The following is a 14,453-nucleotide window of genomic DNA, read 5'->3' on the forward strand; positions in this document are numbered from 1 at the left end:
ATACCTCAACATAATAAAAGCCATATATGACAGGCCCACAGCCAACATCATACTCAATGGACAAAAACTAACACCATTTCCCCTAAGAACAGGAACAAGACAGGGATGCCCCCTCTCACCACTCCTGTTCAACATAGTACTGGAAGTGTTAGCCATTGCAATTCGGCAAGAAGAAGAAATAAAAGGCATCCAAATTGGAAAAGAGGAAGTAAAACTGTCCTTATTTGCAGACGACATGATATTATACATACAAAACCCTAGAGACTCCATCAAAAAGCTACTGGACTTAATACATGAATTTGGCAATGTAGCAGGATACAAAATTAACCCCAAGAAATCCGAGGCATTTCTATACACCAATAGTGAACTTTCAGAAAGAGAGATTATAAAAACAATCCCGTTTACCATCGCACCAAAAAAATTAAGCTACCTAGGAATAAACTTAACTAAAGAGGTAAAAGACCTCTACTCAGAAAACTACAGGACGTTGAAAAAAGATATAGAGGAAGACATAAACAGATGGAAGAACATACCGTGTTCATGGATTGGTAGAATCAACATCATTAAAATGTCCATACTACCCAAAGCAATCTATAAATTCAACGCACTTCCCATTAAAATACCAACGGCATACTTCAGAGATCTAGAACGAACTCTCCAAAAATTCATCTGAAATAAAAAAAAGACCTCGAATAGCTGCAGCAATCCTGAAAAAGACCAAAGTAGGTGGGATCTCAATACCAGATATCAAGATGTATTACAAAGCCACTGTTCTCAAAACTGCCTGGTACTGGCACAAGAATAGGCATATAGATCAATGGAATAGAATAGAGAGCCCAGAAATCGGCCCGAACCAATATGCTCAATTAATATTTGACAAAGGAGGCAAGAACATACAATGGAGCCAAGATAGTCTCTTCAATAAATGGTGCTGGGAAAATTGGACAGATATATGCAAGAAAATGAAACTAGACCACCAACTTACACCATACACAAAAATAAACTCAAAATGGATAAAGGACTTAAATGTACGACAGGAAACTATAAAAATTCTAGAAGAATCCAAAGGCAACAAAATCTCAGACATATGCCGAAGCAATTTCTTCACTGATACAGCTCCTAGGGCACTTGAAACTAAAGAGAAAATGAACAAATGGGACTACATCAAAATAAAAAGCTTCTGCACAGCAAAAGAAACCATCAACAAAACAACGAGAAAACCCACTGTGTGGGAAAACATATTTGCCAATGTCATATCCGATAAGGGCCTAATCTCCAAAATTTATAGGGAACTCATACAACTTAACAAAAGGAAGATAAACAATCCAATCAAAAAATGGGCAAAGGACCTAAATAGACACCTTTCAAAAGAGGACATTCAGAAAGCCAAGAGACATATGAAAACATGCTCAAAGTCACTAATCATCCGAGAGATGCAAATCAAAACAACAATGAGGTACCATCTCACACCTGTCAGACTGGCTATCATCAACAAATCAACAAACGACAAGTGCTGGAGAGGATGTGGAGAAAAAGGAACACTTGTGCACTGCTGGTGGGAATGCAGACTGGTGCAGCCACTATGGAAGACAGTATGGAGTTTCCTTAAAAAACTGAAAATGGAACTCCCATTTGACCCTGTGATCCCACTTCTAGGAATATATCCCAAGAAACCAGAAACACCAATCAGAAAGGATATATGCACCCCTATGTTCATAGCAGCACAATTCACCATAGCTAAGATCTGGAAACAGCCTAAGTGCCCATCAGTAGATGAATGGATTAGAAAACTGTGGTACATCTACACGATGGAATACTATGCTGCTCTAAAAAGGAAGGAACTCTTACCATTTGCAACGTCATGGATGGAACTGGAGAGCATTATGCTAAGTGAAATAAGCCAGTCAATGAAGGAAAAATACCACATGATCTCACTCATTCATGGATAATAGAGACCATTATAAACTTTTGAACAATAATAGATACAGAGGCAGAGCTGCCTCAAACAGATTGTCAAAGTGCAGCAGGAAGGCCGGGGAGGGTTGCGGGGCAGGAGGTAGGGGGGTAAGAGATCAACTAAAGGACTTGTATGCATGCATAGAAGCATAACCAGTGGACATAAGACATTGGGGGATAGGGGAGGCTAGGGGACTGTCTAGGGCGGGGGGATAATAATGGACACATATGTAATACCCTTTGTAATACTTTAAGCAATAAAAAAATAAAAATAAAAAAAAGATGTTTAGATTCTTCCTGATTGAGTTTTGGAAGGTTGCATTTTTCTAGGAATATGTCCATTTCCTCCAGGTTGTCTAGTTTGTTGGAATAGAGTTGTTCATAGTATTTCTTAACAATCCTTTGAATTTCTGTGGGTCTGTTGTTATTTCGCCTCTTTCATTTTTGATTTTGTTTATTAGGGTCCTCTCTCTTTGCTTCTTGGTGAGCCTGGCTAGAGGTTCACCAATCTTGTTTATCCTTTCAAAGAACCAGCTCTTGGTTTCATTGATCTTATGTATTGTTTTTTGGGCTCTATGTCATTTATTTCTGCTCTGATCTTTATTATCTCCTTCCTTCTGCTCACTCTGGGCTTTCCTTGCTGCTCTCTTCTAATTCTTTAAGTTGTAGAGTTAGATGATTTACTACCATTTTTTCTTGTTTTTTGAGGTAGGCCTGTAGAGCTATAAACTTCCCTCTCAGGACTGCTTTCATTGTGTCCCATAGATTTTGGATTGTTGTGTTTTCATTGTCATTCATTTCCAGGATGTTTTTAATCTCTTCTTTGATTTCTTTGGTAACCCAATCATTGTTTAATGGCATGGATAGATTTTTAATATTATCTATAGATATACTATTTCCCAAGATAGCTTCAATAATAGATCTGTTACAAACCATTTCTGGGGGGATTACAATAATACCCATTCTGTGAGCTTTATATGTATCATGCATTTCGTGAGTCAATGTCTATTATTTTTAAATTGCCAGTTCGCATCATATGTACTAGCTGGTGGGTGACGGTCGGACGGACAGACGGTGAGTCACTTAGCCTTATATATATATATATATATATATAGAGAGAGAGAGAGAGAGAGAGAGAGAGAGAGAGAGAGAGACTAGAGGTTCTATGCACGAAATTTATGCAAAAGTAGGCCTTCCTCTACCCAGATGCTGGCACTGGCTCCCCCCTGGCAGCCAGAACCCAGGCTTCCCTCACAGCCGCAGCTGCATCCAGAAGGTCATCTGGAAGGATGTCCAGAAGGACATCTGATCTAATTAGCATATTACACTTTTATTATTATAGATGATTCTGTGCTAGTCACTTAAGCTCACCTCTAAAACAGTGATAATGACACCTCCTACTTCACAAGGTTGTGAAAATTAAATAACTTCCATGGAATTGCTCTGTCATTGGGACACTTCATGGAAACATTATTTAAAACACAGTCATCAGTCAGCTTAATCTCAAAACAGCCCCAGAAGGGCAATGAAATGTTTGTATCTCTAATCGTTGATCAGATAGGCCTCCAGATATGCAACTGTGGTTGGTGACTTTGGGAATGTTGGGGGGCAAAGAATGCAGAAGGTTCCTGGTGCGACTATTGAGGAAATGGCCTTTCACCATTATCAATGCATCATTTATATCATCATAGAAACATCTAAATCCTTTATGTTACATATTTCTCAAAGCAGTTCTATCTACAGTATTTCATTTGACATTCACTAAAACCCCCAAGAATTAGTCTTTAAAATTAAAATTGTTCCACTTGCTTTGTTACCATTTTCCTCTTCCTAGAAGTGGAACACCTGAATTGGAAAAATCCAGCCCATCCATTACAAAGGCCACCTTGGTCCAGAACCCATCCCTAAACCCAGGGATCAGCCTTCTCTCTGCTTTCTGAGTCCACACAGCACTGTATACCTTATACTGCCTTGTATTCTAGTCATTTATATACTTGTCTTAACCTCTGTCCCTCCTCCCCCAGTTTCTCACTAAATCCACAAAATCTTTGAAGGGAAGAAAAAAGAAGGAAGGAATGGTTTATTTGCTGTTTTATGTCAGTCCCATTTTAAAAGTTTTTATTGTAGAAAATTTCACGCACGTGTGTGTGTGTGTGTGTGTGTGTGTGTGTGTGTGTGTGTGTGTTTAGAGAGTGAGTAGAAGAAATATATAATGAATACCTATATACCCATCACCTGGCTTTAACAACTAGTAACACATGAATAATATTGTCACATGTATTCCTCCATTCTTGCCTTCTCACTCTGGATTATTTTCAAGCAAATCCCAGATAGCCTGCTATTTCATCCGTAAATACCCCAATACAGAGGCCATCTCTTGCAGTTCTGTTTGAAGACCATTTGCATCTGTGCGCTACTACTGGGAGCAAACACATCAGAAGATGATTTCTGGGCACCTAATATGTGCCAGACCTTGTGCTTGGCTCTGGAGGCTCTGGCTGAGCTAAGGGGACACACTAGAACTATGACACGATATTCCAAACCAAGAATTTTTATGGCACCAGAGAGTGAGCAAGGGGTGCAGTGGGAGCCCAGCACCAGGACCTCAAATTGCACTAACTGAACCGAGCTGAATCTGTTTTCTCTAATGGAGACCCTGAGTTCCAACGAATTCTCAAGCAGGAGGCGCTGCAAAGGCGGGCAGGGGATGCTTGCTCTGTTGTTTCTCCTGTAGGAGCAGGAAAAGGCGACCAGAGCCCGCCGAGGGTACAAACTGCAAGCAACAAAGCAGTTTAATGAGCCTGCAGGACGCTGAGCGCTGGGGCCTAAGAAGGGCCCCAGGGTTCAGGTGCCTGGCAGGGGGGCGGGGAGGGGAGGGTACGGGCAGGCCTGGCACCTGCTCTCAGTTCTTATTGAGGCTGCCCGTTGCCCTGACTGCCACCAGTTCCCGTCCCAAATGCCGCTCTTCTGATAGAATATTTCTGAGCAGGGCACGGGACAGAGCGAGGAAACACCTGTTTCCAGCAAGAAAAGGGGTGGAGGGAAGCCCCGACCAGGTTTCCAATGGCCCCTCATCAAGCCTGCTCTCCAGAGCCCTGTAAAAGCACGCCCACAAAGCCAGTGGAGATCATTTTTTTCTAAAAGATCTCTTTCTATTTCTTACTCCCCCCTCCATCTCCTAAGCTGAACGTCCCTTAAAAAAATGTCTTCTTTCCTCCGTGGGGTTTCCCTGCTCCTCCCAGTCTCCTTAAGACCGCGCCTTGGTTCCTGCAGGGGCTGCCAGCACCCCCAATCCCAAATTTTGCAACTGCACTCGCTTCCGGACTTTTCACTTCCTCAGCCCTCATCCAACCTACAGGTGGGGAGTGAGGTTGGGGGGTGGGCAACAGAACAAAGAAACCAGGGAGGCCCTTGTCCCAGGCCAGGCACCCCTTCTGCAGCCTCTGACCAGCCGGGGAACAAGAGGGGCTCAGGAACGCGGGAATGTCCCGGTCTCGGTCTCAAGCCACTTTCCCAAGGTGAGCAGCCCGAGGACGCGAGGGAGGTGGGGATTGCCCCCGCGCAGCAGACAGACCTCCACGCAACAGGCCTGAGTGGCCGTGGGCGCCAGCAGCCTCCACGCATTGGGCTCCGTTATTTCATCAGCAGTTTCAGAAAAACCTGCCAAAAGCAGTTATGCCTCACTGCAATGTGTAGCTTTTTCCTGCCATTTTTTCATAATAAAAGAGGGAGTGAAGCTCGTTTGTTCTCTTCCCCTCTCCACCCCCCTCTCCCAAAAAGAGCCAAATGGATACGAGAAGGAGAAAGGAAAAAAAAAAAAAAAAAGAACCCACACACCAATCTCCGAGGGGATGCCAGTGAGGTGTGGCTTGTATTTAAATATCCAATATGTCAATGTAAGGGGAGTGGGTACGTATATAAAGTGCCGTTTGTATCCGATAGCTCGACGAAGCCAGCTATGAGAGGCCTGAGGAGATGGATGTGGAAGGAAAGCAGCACTTTGACTGAGAGCAAGGTCAGGAGCGCGCTGCCCCACGCTCCCCGCCGCTGAGAAGTTCCTTGGACGAGAACAGACGTCGACTGCAGCTCTGCAGAGCGAGGAGCGAGCGAGCGAGCGCCGCCGGCGAATCGCCCACGCCCGCTGCGGGGAGAGGCAGTTCGCGCACCTCCACCCCGGCTCGGCCCCGCGCACCCCGCCATGGCGGAGGTGGGGGGGGTCTTCGCCACCTTGGACTGGGATCTGCACGGTTTCTCCTCATCTCTGGGGAACATGCCCTTAGCCGACTCCCCTGGTTTCCTGAACGAGCGCCTGGGCCAGATCGAGGGGAAGCTGCAGCGCGGTTCGCCCACAGACTTCGCCCACCTGAAGGGGATCCTGCGGCGGCGCCAGCTGTACTGCCGCACCGGCTTCCACCTGGAGATTTTCCCCAACGGCACGGTGCACGGCACCCGCCACGACCACAGCCGCTTCGGTGAGGACACGACCGGGAGGGACGGGAGGCGAGCGTACCGACGGCGCGCTGGGGAGCCGACGGCTCTGAGCTCAGGCTCCGGGCCCCGCGGACCGCCCCCAGCTCAGTGCCGTCAAGGCGGAAGGCCGCCAGGGACGCGGGCAGACGGGACACGACGGTGCGGACATGAGCCGTCAGGCGTCAGGGCGCCTGGCACCCTGAGACGCTCGGGAGGGGGCGGGGGCGCGGGAGCCTTGAGGTGCGGCCTCTCCTTCCTCCACTCCACTCTCCCTCCCTCCCTCCCTTGGGTGAGAGCGGATCGTTCTGGCATCTGGATGCTGTACTTCGACTGGAAGCAGGTGGAGCTGGGAGAGGGGTAGGAGCAGAATCACAGCAGCTGCAGCGCAGGACAGAGCCTCGAGGGCAGGATTGTTGCGGGCGATGGCCTGGAGCAGGAGCCTTCGTGGGCCATGGACATAATGGGCGAATAGCCCACACCCACGTCACTTTTGGCCAGCACCTGCCTGCTTCTGGGTTGCTTTGCCTGGGGTGGGGGCCAATCCAGGCAGCAGGGCATGAGCTGCTAGGATTGGAGAAACTAGGAAAGCCTTCCAGTGTCCCCTGTGTAAGGGCACAAGCCCTGGGGCAGCTTTTGCCTGGAGCTGCCTCTGGACTCCTTGCCTCAGTGAGGAAACAGTCCTGGGCCCACTCCCAGCAACAGAAACAGGTGTCTCCTGGACCAGGACAGGAAATGTCCAACCTCTGTCCAATGCCTGTCTCACATATAGAACACAATATAAACCTTGGTCTGAGACAGAGATTATTAGGTTTCGAAACAAATGTGTCCACTCATCAGTAATTTGGCCATTTTTATTTTCAATGTCCTATTCTCTACTAAACCATTTCTCAGGTGCTGTGACAGCTACCCTTCCTTGGGCCCTCTTTCCTCCAATGCCCCTACTTCCTCCCAAGGACCCAGTGGCCCAAGGAAACCTATCCCTAAGCCTATAGGAGGTTTTGACTACGTTCAGGCATAATAAGTTCTTTTCTTTTTCCCACCCTCCTTCACTCCCCCTAAGCCTCCTCATCCTCCTACTCTCCATTCCTTGCTGGAGCTGCTGCTGGCATGCACAGTAAAAAGTGTGTGGGGGGCGGGGGGGTGCACAGAGGCCAAGTCTAGCAAATAACTTAGGGCCAGGGCTGGTCTTCCTTGCTGGGAGCAAGCAGGAACCCTAATGAGGTCTATGTCATCTTGGAAAAATGCACTCACAGAGCCGGAGTGCAGTAGGTTGCGTGTGGGGTGGGGGTAATGGAGGGGTGCAGGTGTCTGTATAAACTTGCAGCATGTCCTCAAATGGGTGATAAGGTGGGGTGGAGGGAGAAGGAGTGCCAACTTGGCTCCTTTTCCTTCCATTGCTTATGACTTTGCAGTCCCCTTTTGTTTCTCTTCAGAAGTAATGGGACTCCCGCCCTGGCCTCAGAGCCCCCCAAAGACTCCCAAAATGGCCGAGAAATATTGGAGTAGCTCATTCCTGAAATATAAGAGAAAAATCATGAAATAATAGAGAAATGTTGGTTGGGGGTAGCAGAGGTGGAGAAACTATGAGCTTGGCTCCCAGCAGCTACAAGTGTTTGTCTGATTCTGTGCCTAAGCTGAGCCCAATAACCTACAAGGTCAACATAAATCAATAATAGGCTCTTGGGATAAGTGGTCTTTAATTACATCCCTAACGACACATCTTGATTTCTTTTCATCTCTCAGGCCTGCTAGGGGTGTTAAGTTTAAGGAGAAACCAAAGGAAATAAAACTGGCAGGAAGAAGGGATGTTTTCACTGCTGCTTAACTGACTGCTTCATTTTCTGTTTTGTCTTTAAAAAAACACTGCCTGAGACCACCTCTGCATCACCTTTTCCCTTTCCTCCTTCCCTGGCTTCCTGGCAGTTTTGTGTATTTCCTGTAAATGAAATGATAACTGGTCAAAGCTGTCTCTTTGTAACCTCCCCTGACAACTTTCTAACACATATACTCTTTCTCAGTTTAGCTTTTGGCAAAGAAAGAGGTGGCGTTTGAGTTTGCTAACTCCTCCCTTCACATTTGAGTTAATCAGCCAGGGTATTCAATAAATCGAAACTTTAACATTCCATAAGTGCTTTAGCAGTCAACATTCCAGCAGGGTAAAGTAGGCCAGACTTAAGATATAAAATATTATAGATTTCTGCTTGGGAGGAGGAGGTAGTCTCCAAAGGCCATGTAAAGTAAATAGCTATTTGTTGTAATTGGAGAGCAGGGCCCCCAAGGATTACCCTGGAATCCATGTGTTCAGAACAAGTCAGGCTGAGCCCAAGAGCAGCCCCGACTCCATATAATAACCTGTTGGCACAGCCTATCCTCCCCCCTCACCACCCCCCATCCTGCCATCAGTAGCCAGAAGTATTACAACCTCTGCCTGGCTGGTGGCATTAACATGAGGTTCACAGAGATACTGACATTCTTAAGGGACACCTGTGGATTGGCATAGTAGGGTTTGGGAGCCAGGCTGGAGGAGAGGCCTCCCACCACGTGGGATGGAGCAGGCTCCTGCAGCTGCTTTGGGTTTTGAGTGATCTGGTTCTCATTTGGCAGGATGCCAAGGCAGCACTGTCTTGGCCATGAAGGTCTGAAAGGATGGCTGAGGGAGCTCAGGCAAGTTATGGAACCCGATTAAATGGCACCTTAGCCAGTCATCTAGCTAAGTTCTGAAGCAGTGGGACCCAGGATGATCCATTTTGAATGAGGCCATGGGGGAAAAGGTGTAAGAAGACAAGAGTCCAGAAATTGTCAAGCAAAGGCCAGAGCTTGAGGTGGATGGGTCAAGATGAGGTAGAGCAGAGGGAGGTCCTGAGCTTTAAAGGGGGTGAGAGTAGTGAGGACAAACTTTGTCTACTTAATACTTTGCCTCAACACTTTACTGTTAACACCCCTCTCCAGCTGTAGCTGGGAAAATGTAAAAATGGCTTGTTTTCTCTCTCCCTTCATGCTGGCTGGGATTCAGAGAAGGTTTAGGAATATCTGTTCCATCATCATGTGCTACTGGGTTCCCACAGTTTAAATCCAGCTAATAGGAAAGTTGGCAGAGGGAAATGATGCCCAAAGACAGCTGGGCAGGGACGATTCCAGCTGTTGGAGACCCCTGTTACTGGACACAACCCAATTGACTTCCTGTATGATCTGTCCTTTGGCATCATGTTAACAGAGAATTGGAGAAAAACTGTGGTGACTCAAATGGCCACACCTCTTGGGTTTCATGATTTGTTCTTACACCAGGTCTTGGATGGTGAGATCACAAGCTGACCTCTGCTACTTAATGAGCTCGGGGTGGTTAGAGACATGAGATACTTAGAGAATGAGGGAACTAAGGCTTGAAGCTCATAAGTAATCTGCCTAAGCAAAGCAAAGAACTGAAGGCTCCAACAGGTTGGTATCCCTCAAAGTTTAGCACCCAGAACTGAATCATGACCTGGTTTCTCATTTCCTTGCCACACTGGCTGTTCTCCTTTGAATACACTCCTGTGTTTCTGTAGCCCTCTTTAAACACAGTAGAACTAAAAAACAAAGCAGAATGGGGCAGTCCTCTCCTTTAAGCCAGTTACTAGACCTCTATCAGTGCAGCCTTAAATCACAGTAGCTTTATTTTCCCTTTGCCCCCCTATGTTTTACATTAGCTTTTTAATAATTTTTAATTTTTACATGACTAGTTTCACATTAGCTTTTTAATAATCTCATGTATCACCCATACTGAGCTTACCTTATTCAATCAAATCCCCTAAGCCATTGTTGTGTATGTTTTGCTAAGCCACATCTCCCCATTCCAGAAATGGGCAGACTTGCATTTGATAAAAATGCATGAAAACACAAAAGAACAGTATGTTTTCAAGAAAATATACATGGTTGCCTAAAATGGGGAGGAGGATGGGAGCAGAGTATGGAAATAACAAGAAAGAAATAGATAACTAAAACACCCTTGCACAGGCCAATTATGATAATAGAACAAAAAAAGAAGGAGTATGATTTCCACAATTGTCAGCACTTGCGCTCACCCTCCCCCAACAAAACCCCAAACACAAAAAGCATCTTCGGTAGTTGGTTTGGGGCCCAAAGTGCAGGATTTTACATTTTATTCCAATTAAAGCTTATTTTGTTGGTGTCAGTCCGATTTTCCATTCTCTTGAAATCTCTTTGGATTTTGTTTGTGTCACCCTCTCAGCTGTATGTCTTCTGGAAATAGAGTAAGCAGTCCCTCTATGTCCTCTTACAGTCATTTATTAAAATGTTAAACAGGGAAGAACCAAAATCAGAATGTTGTACAGTACAGCTAAAGATTTTGGTATATAAAATCAGTATCTGCTTAACCATTACTTGGCACCAGGTATTTTCCCTTTCACTTCCTACCATCTTGTATCAATCTCTTTTCCCAAAACTCCTTTCTTTGTACTATAAGAGTTAGTAACAACCAGACTGAGAATAAAACTTGGAGAATTTTTATACAATGGCAGCCAAAGAACTTTACATTCTTCAAATGGGCCATGGAAACATGTGCCCTAAAGCTGCCATACTTGAACACCACCTACCAGCCCAAGTCACTGGGGCTCTTCAGACTTCCCACTGGAGTTTTGCACATGATTTCAAAATTAACCACTTACATTTTTAAGTGATCTTTGAGGAATTAGTCTCACTTTCTATGTAGATTACATAGAACATTATTACCCTTAAAATTGCATTTTTTAATAAGAAAGACAGCCAGATATGAGCTCATTTCATACCTTTGGTTGCCTCTGTGAGTCAGCTGTATCAAGTTTTGCTCTGTACATTGAAAAGCATGGTTAGAGACAGGAATATCACAGAGGAATCTAGCTGCCCATTATATCTGCATCCATTTGATAGATGTGCTATCTTAAGATAAAAGTATTAAGTGTTCAATGTCACTAGCATTTCAGTTCTTGGTCCCTTTTCCCTCTTAGTGGTTGATTTCTTTTTTCCTCTTACTGCTGCTCAGTAAATGAAAACGTTTTCAAGTCTTCACCTCTATCCTTGTCAGCTAGAGGGACATTTCTGAATGTCTTACCTTTTCCCTTTAATTTGCAACATCTCAAATCAGTATTAACTCCAATACTACCTGCCAACTCTTGGCCATGAATAAACTTGAAATTCTCAAGAGAGAAGGGGAGAATGACAGGCTTGTCAGCCTGGGACTGTACTGGCTGAGAGCACTTTTCAGGAGAAAGCTCTTACCAGGCCAAGTTCTGAATTCTGCCTATGGCAGGAGAAACAAACTTAGTGAGTGGCCTGTGTGGCCTTTGTTAGAGTCAGCTGCAGGCAGTTGACAGCCTCATGTGGCTTTAAGTACATGGGAGCTAAGAGGGTGCAAAACAAGTTCAGCCTAGAGGACAGAAAGGTAATGCTCTGTGCTCTAGGGAGGAGAGATATGACTTTGGGAAGTTACAGAACCCTGGCCATATTCTCCTATTTAGGAAGCTGCAATCCCATTTCTTGAAATGTTGGTATAACAGTAATAGTGCCTTATAATTAGGAGCTTTTGTAACTAAAGCCTTCTCACTGTATCTTCCTCATAATATGCTTAAGAGTGTTGACTAGAGGCAGAGATTGTTTCCCTCATTTTACATATGGAAAACTTGAGGTCCACAGAGACTCAGTGTCTTCTCTGTAGTTCCATTCTTGCTGCAAAAGATGGTTTTATCAGGTCATTCATGAAAGGCACCCAGGGCTGGCCTCCAGTTGCAGATAAATGACTTGTAGCTCATGTTACCTGAACAGCTTCCTCTTAGCTTGATGTCAGTAATGGAAATGGCATTCACCTTTTTTGCTCTAGGCATCCTGGAGTTTATCAGCCTGGCTGTGGGGCTGATCAGCATTCGGGGAGTGGACTCTGGCCTATACTTAGGAATGAACGAACGAGGAGAGCTATATGGATCGGTAAGTTTAAGATTTTCTTTTCATCAGAGGCTATTACCACCAGTATTTGGACAATGTAAGGCAAAAGTACATAAAGACTTTTATCTAGCACTTGAAATCCCTTTTGTCAACTATAAAAGACTAGTGTTTTCTAGTCACGTGTGGTTGCCCAGGAACTTGCTCCATAACACTTTCACTCATTCAGCCCCCATGAAAACATAAATTTACTGTGGCATACTTGCTTTTGCCTTTTCCATTAGAGGGCCAACTAGTCTGATGATAATAGTAAGCTGTGCTAGTTTGTTAGCGGATGGTATGGGTTTGGGGCATTTGCTGTCCTGAGGCGTACATATGAATTTTAATGGGTGCCCAGAGGGGTAACAGACTAGCTGGCACAAAAATAGGCAGTGGAAAATCTGGCCTTCAGATTGAGAATTCTGAGATTAACAACACAGTCCCTGATTTCCAGATTGCTTCAGCTGAATCCCAAAGGCCAAATGAAACAAATAAATGAAGAGTGAGGGTTCCAGGGTCTGGTGACAGCCCTAAGTCTCCAGCTAGGACTGGGTTGGCTGCAGTGCATGTTCTCTATTCTGGAAGCTAGCCAAGAGCTGGGGAATGGTGAGTGACTTTGCTGACCTTAACCCTTTCAGGGAATCCCAACTCGTGGCTTTGGCTTTTGAGTCACATAGAATGCTTTCTGGCTGCCTGCACCCCTTGAAATCAGAGCACATTTTTCCCTGACACCTAAGCGATAGGCCTGTCCCCAGCACTCAGTATCGGCAACCCCAGCAAGTACTATGGATCAAATGTGAGAAGGGACAGAGGCAAGAGACCCAGGAGCTGCTAGCTTAATGTAGCCAGTTTGGAGGAACTTTTCAAGGAGATCTTTTGTAAGCTTTCCAACTGACAGGCCTTGGGCCCTTCATCAGGAGAGATCACAGCTCACCTCCTGTGGAACTTAATATAGATCCAAGGCCTTTGCCTATCAGTTGACATGGTTGACTGTAATCTCAATGTATTTTAACATTAGCCCTAAGTAGGGAGAAAACTCAGGGATGCCAGTGGGGCATTGGGCAGCCATAGCAGCCGTTCTCAGGCTCAGAAAAATCTCAGACTCTATTGTAGAATTTTGCCCCTGAGACCTATATAATTTTATTAGCCAATGTCATCCCAATAAATTCAATAAAAATAATTTTTAAAAAAATTTCAGCTCAAAGAGCCAGGTGAGGCTCTCTCCTCCAGTCTCCTACCTTCAGGAAAGATCTTACCTAAAACATTTTTGTGTAGCTCATGAAAGAGAATGAAGGTGACACAAATAGGACTATTTTGCTATTTGGAAAGAAGATACCTCAGTAATATGGGAGATAGGACTGAAATTTTCTAAAATCAATGTGCTATTGCTGTTTCAGGGTTCTCCACCAGCAAGCTGGGATGGGGAAAATAGTCATATAATGGGCTCTGCTTTATTTTCTCACCCTCACAGAAGAAACTCACGCATGAATGTGTTTTCCGGGAACAGTTTGAAGAGAACTGGTACAACACCTATGCCTCCACCTTGTACAAACACTTGGACTCGGAGAGACAGTATTATGTGGCCCTGAATAAAGACGGCTCACCCCGGGAAGGATACAGGACTAAACGACACCAGAAATTCACTCACTTTTTACCCAGGCCTGTAGATCCTTCTAAGTTACCATCCATGTCCAGAGACCTCTTCCACTATAGGTAACGGAACCTAGCGTGACCTCTGTAACCCATATACTTTGGGGCCACAGTTGTCTCTGCAAGCACTATACTCGTAGCTTTTCAATCTTTCCTATCAATTTAGATAGCAAAGAAACACTTACTGTTCAAGTCAACCCAACTGTACCTTTGTTGTTTAAAATGTATATCAAAGTTGGGTTATTTGGGGAGGGATGTGGGGGGAAGGGTGGGCTAAAGGGAATCTTGTATATACTTTTTTCTTTACTCCTGTACTTTCCCCTGAGGTGGTACAAAAAAGACTGGGGGCCCCTGCCAAGGGCCAAGGGTATCTCTCTCCACAATCTACCCAAATACTTTGACAATGGGTAAATGAAAGACCAAAAGATCTG

The 14,453-nt window shown here is 45.1% G+C and overlaps 1 protein-coding gene across 1 annotated transcript; it reads left to right on the forward strand.

The window, feature by feature from the left end:
• Window positions 1-6,154: 6,154 nt before the first annotated feature.
• On the forward strand, window positions 6,155-14,132 carry FGF16 (fibroblast growth factor 16). Its single transcript, XM_036306135.1, has 3 exons — window positions 6,155-6,428; window positions 12,275-12,378; window positions 13,844-14,132. Exons 1-3 carry the CDS (start codon window positions 6,155-6,157, stop codon window positions 14,087-14,089), a joined length of 624 nt encoding a protein of 207 aa, XP_036162028.1. The 3' UTR covers window positions 14,090-14,132.
• Window positions 14,133-14,453: the final 321 nt, after the last annotated feature.

The sequence above is a fragment of the Myotis myotis genome, unplaced genomic scaffold (genome assembly GCF_014108235.1).
Source record: "Myotis myotis isolate mMyoMyo1 unplaced genomic scaffold, mMyoMyo1.p scaffold_m19_p_4, whole genome shotgun sequence".
Classification (NCBI taxonomy): Eukaryota; Metazoa; Chordata; class Mammalia; order Chiroptera; family Vespertilionidae; genus Myotis; species Myotis myotis.